Source organism: Micromesistius poutassou, assembly GCF_964030765.1.
Source record: "Micromesistius poutassou genome assembly, chromosome: 5".
NCBI classification, from domain to species: domain Eukaryota; kingdom Metazoa; phylum Chordata; class Actinopteri; order Gadiformes; family Gadidae; genus Micromesistius; species Micromesistius poutassou.
This window is the reverse complement of record NC_140275.1, coordinates 13,769,975-13,774,974: the sequence shown is the minus strand read 5'-3', so window position 1 is coordinate 13,774,974 and position 5,000 is coordinate 13,769,975. Positions and strand designations below refer to the sequence as shown.

The window sequence follows — 5,000 nt, the reverse complement described above, 5'->3', positions numbered from 1 at the left end:
AGATTATATATGCAGCATGGCTGGCAACAGTAGGAACTGGGACATTTCAATTCATGACTATGATCGTTGAGTGATCCTTGTGTCTGTTCTCTTCCTCCATGGTCATGTAGGCGAGGACAGAGATTGTGATTGTCAATGGGCCAGGGGCTAGCTGCACTAATGGGGTGAAGGGTCTGCATTCACTGGTGTAAAGTGCAGAAATACATGCATTTCTTTCAGCTGGATTGCAATCTCTGGAAGTATTGTGTATCCAGAGGGAAGCACGTATAGAACACATGCACAAGTATATATTCAGGGCTGTTTGACAAGGAGGAAGAGAGAGAGAGAGAGAGAGAGGTGGTGAAATTACACATGTAGGTGCTGATCGCTATTTGGGATCAGGGCGCTAAGAGAGATGTCAAGTCTAATTCTTCTTGCCATCCCCCAGCCCACTCCTTAACACACACACACACACACACACACACACACACACACACACACACACACAGGCTCACACAGCCTCATCCAAAACACCCCCCCACACACACACACACACACACACACACACACACACACACACACACACACACACACACACACACACAAGCTCACACAGCCTCATCCAAAAACACACACACACACACACAGACACACACACATATAACGGCTTATAAACACACGCACACAAAAAACACACGTCCTTGTCAGGGCCGTCTCCTCTGCTCCTAATCCTCCCCCTCACCCCGCCCTCCACCCCCCCCCCTACCCCCCCAACAGATAAACCACTCTTCGCTACCCATCTAGTCTCCAAATCCTCTTGGCCAATCTCCCGTGCATCAGCTGCCAAATAAAGTTTCTCTTTAGAAAAAGAAGAGAGGACACAAAAAAAAAAAATCAAAGCCTGGCTGTTGAGTCGTGGCGGCGGCGGTGGCGGCGGCGGCGGAGGCTGCCGCGGTGAGCGAGCGAGCGAGATGCGGAGATGGCAACCCTCGTGTGGAAGCCAATAATCCCGCTGCCGGGGCTTCAGGTGCGCGGCGGCCGGCGGTGATTGACAGGCCGGCGATATGAGGCCCTCGCCTCACTTGACATTTGGGTTTCATAAGGTCTGGAACAAAAGGCAGGGGCAAAATAATCAGAGAAGGGCGCAGGCAAATAAACCTGTTTATTCCTGCTCCGTCGACCCACACCACCACCGCCCCCCCCTCACTACAGCACCCCCCCACCCCAGCCCACCCACACACCCACCCACCCACCAGCTCCTCCTCCTCCTCCTCCTCCTCCTCCTCCTCCTCCTCCACATCTCCGCCCGGCCGCCCACATCGGCAGCTCAAGCTCCTTGGACGGAGAACGAGGAGGAGGAAGAGGGAGGTGGGGGGGGGGGTTGGACGTGGGTGAAGGAGGGAGGGAGCAGGAAGGGCGCGGGGGTGGGGGGGGAGGGGGGCTGAGCAATATATTACCTTCCCTGCGCCTCGGCGGATTCGCGCGCGACGACAGCGGGTCACTTTAGCCCCGGTGCTTACCAGAGATATTAGTTGGTGTGGGAGGGAGATAAAGATGTGTGTTTGAGCAGCGGCGAGGTGTGTGCGTAAGGGCTCCGTGTGCGCAGTGGTTCGGATAAATAAGAAAGGATACATAGAGAGAGACAGAGGGAGAGAGAGGAACAGTGTAGAGCACAGAGAGGGGCCGAGGTGTGCCGTGCCGTCCCTGTTTTGCATGTTGCACTTAACCTTTTATAATTGTGTGCGCGTGTTTGTGTCTGTGTGTGTGTGTGTGTGTGTGTGTGTGTGTGTGTGTGCGTTCGACCTTGCGTGCGTGCGTGCGTGTGTGTGTGTGTGTGTGTGTGTGTGTCTGTTGCTGTAAGAGGGAGAGATTAAGAGAGACATAAATACAGAGATATCAAGCAAGTGAGAAAGTAGTGAGGAAATCATGACAACAACGGACCGCTTAGAACATGGATTCTGATTGTTTTTTTACTGGCACATTAATGTTATTTTGGGTCAAATACATATACATGTATACATGTATACGTTTATTCTATTCCAGTATTTTCTATTTCTATCGGTGACACTGTCATTGTGTTGTTTATCACAGACACGATGGATCCTAGCGGCCAGAACAGAACTTTCTAGCAAAAATGTTTTTTAGGAAGATTGTAGTAGCTTAGACAGATAATAGATATAAAAGGTTAAATTAAGCAAGACATTTGAATCCATGATTTAGGATTAATAACAATTAAATATATGTCACCTTTAATTGACGCTTTTGAGACTGGCTTAGACACAAAAGTAAATTAATCATCCATTTGGATATAAGCACAGTAGGGTTCAGCTGTAGAACAAAACAACATATGAATAAATAAGTGAAATAGATAAATTAAAAGCATAAAAATATTTAGATGTATCTATAGGCCTGTCTACATACATATGCATACTGTACAAAATAAAGTAGGGAAACTTCTTATGTAGTTTATGTATTACGTAGGCCTATATTGTATTACGATGGTAATACGGTTGTTAAATAAGTTCTGTAATAGTTTCATAATGCTCAACCATGCATGAATAATATGCCTATAATGAATCCAAATTGAACGACGAAAAAAAATCTAACCAATGTGCTGCAATACAATATTCAATGTCTAAAATGTATTTATGTGAAATATGGTTTGAATTTGTGAAGGGTTTTTTACGCCATAAATGTAGGCCTATATTTTTAACGTAGGTGTAAAGGAATGTTTTAAATGTTCTACTATAGTGGACAAAGCCCCACGTGGGGTGTCCGTATAGATGTAGCCTTTTAAATGCTATTGGACAAAATCTTGATGATTGGCAATATAATAGAGAGAAGTATGTGTTTTGGACTGTCGCCATTGGCTGCCTTTAATGGTTGGTCCGCCCTAAAGACAACCCATCACAAGGTTAGATTTGCGCGGAGACGTCGGGAAGCTGTAGTTCTTTGCAACGCAAATATCCGTAGTACATAATCTAGTCTAATGTGAATAAAACTACACATCCCGACGTCAAGACTGAGGCGCTCCCACAGTTATGGATCTGTAATTGCATTCATACGACTGGGGTTTTCTATATTTGGTTTTGTATGGCCGAGCACTACAGTCAGTGAGGTTCACGGTGCTGGTGGGATATTATTGACTATCGAAGACTATCGGAAATATCTGTTTATATTCACCTGACGACAGGACGCCATGGAATTGCTCGCGCGCGGAGAAATAGGTTTTTACTTGCCGAACGAAATATAAGCAAAGCGAATAATGCGCTTTAGGACTATTTAAAGGTCTGATTAGTTGTTGTTGTTATTTGTTATTGTCACGTATGTCTCCCTAATTCGCAGGAAGTAAGTGGAATGCAAATATAATAATTGGCGCGAATGCGTGCTCGAGACGATCCGTGCATCTGGTATGTCATGAATGAACTTTATTAGTTTGATTAGAATGACGTCAAATCAAAGGTTGACGCTCGTTCCTGAAACCAAAGAGCGGTCCTAGTAGCCTACTACGTTGACTGCTGGTCGCTTACTGAAACCTCGTTACGCACGAAAGAAAAAGATCGGTGTGCCTCATCTATCTTTAATTTAATTTAATTTTTTGCTGTGGAGGAACTTTCTCGCTTATTCCGATGATTCGAGATCTGAGCAAGATGTACCCCCCGGCACGGCACCCGGTAAGTTTGTCTGCTGTAGTGTAGGCTATTGTGTTGTACTATTGTGTAAGGTGAAATCCAGTCAGTTAAATGTCAATCAAGTTCTCGTGCCATCGCGCGCTGAAACGGACAATTACGCTCATTGTCACACTGCCCCATCTGAATGTGTGTGTGTGTGTGTGTGTGTGTGTGTGTGTGTGTGTGTGTGTGTGTGTGTGTGTGTGTGTGTGTGTGTGTGTGTGTGTGTGTGTGTGTGTGTGTGTGTGTGCGCGCGCGGGTGTTCGTGTGTGTGTGTGTGTGTGTGTGTGTGTGTGTGTGTGTGTGTGTGAGCGCGTGGGTGTTCGTGTGTGTGTGTGTGTGTGTGTGCGTGTGTTTGTGTGTGCGTGCGTGTGGGGGTGTGTGTGTGTGTGGGAGAGAAAGTGAGATAGTGTGTGTTTCTGTGTGTGAAAGGGAAAGAGAAAGAATGTGCGTGTGTTTGTGTGTGTGAGAGAGAACAGAAAGGTGGAGTGTGTGTGTGTGTGTGTGTGTGTGTGTGTGTGTGTGTGTGTGTGTGTGTGTGTGTGTGTGTGTGTGTGTGTGTGTGTGTGTGTGTGTGTGAGAGAGAGAACAGAAAGGTGGTGTGTGTGTGTGTGTGTGTGTGTGTATGTGAGAAAGAGGGGGTGCGTGCGAGGCTATCAGTATGTGTGTGGGTTTACCAAAGAACATATTAAGTAAACAGCATCAAAAGCTATTTGCAGCGGGCGTTCTCTCCCCCCACGGTGTTTACTGTGACATTGATCCGAGGACTGTTGTGTTTAGCCTCGCCCCGACACATTGATCGGACGTTTCCCGTTCTTCCTTCCAAAGATCCCCCACCAGCCGGGGCAGCCGTTCAAGTTCACCATAACAGAGTCGTGCGATCGCATCAAAGACGAGTTCCAGTTCCTCCAAGCCCAGTATCACAGGTACAGCTCACCCTGCTCTCACCTAACCTCTCCTTCCGGTACTATAAAAATCAATCTGCTCTAAATCTCTGGATGGTTTCTTGTGGAAACGTATAGGCGTTACTTCCTTCCGCTCTGAACGTTGCCATTTGTTCTATATTTATTCTGTCACTCATTTCGGCCGAGTTTGCGGGGAGCCCGCTGATAGTCAACATGTTATCTCCAGGCAATCTGTCAGTAGTGTGTACCGCATGTGAAGCAAATGGATAGATGCACAGACACGTCTCTCTCCCTCTCTCTCTGCCTCTCTTTCTCTGTCTCTCCCTCTCTCTACCTCTCTTTCTCTCTCTGTCTCTCTTTCTCTCTCTCTCGCCATTTCTCTTTCCCTATCTGTCTCTCTCAATCTCTCTCCCTCTCATTCTCTGTCTCTCTGTCTCTGTCTCTC

General features: G+C 46.9%; 1 protein-coding gene across 1 annotated transcript in view; it reads left to right on the top strand.

Moving 5' to 3' along the window:
- Window positions 1-3,608: 3,608 nt before the first annotated feature.
- The window catches only part of LOC311343297 (transducin-like enhancer protein 4), a gene marked incomplete at its 5' end in the record, with an annotated part of 17,397 nt that continues 16,005 nt past the window's right edge, over window positions 3,609-5,000 (top strand). Inside the window, 2 exons of the mRNA XM_084468171.1 lie at window positions 3,609-3,653; window positions 4,479-4,576. Coding sequence (XP_084324297.1) covers window positions 3,609-3,653; window positions 4,479-4,576 — 143 coding nt within the window. The remainder of the gene's footprint in view (window positions 3,654-4,478; window positions 4,577-5,000) is intronic.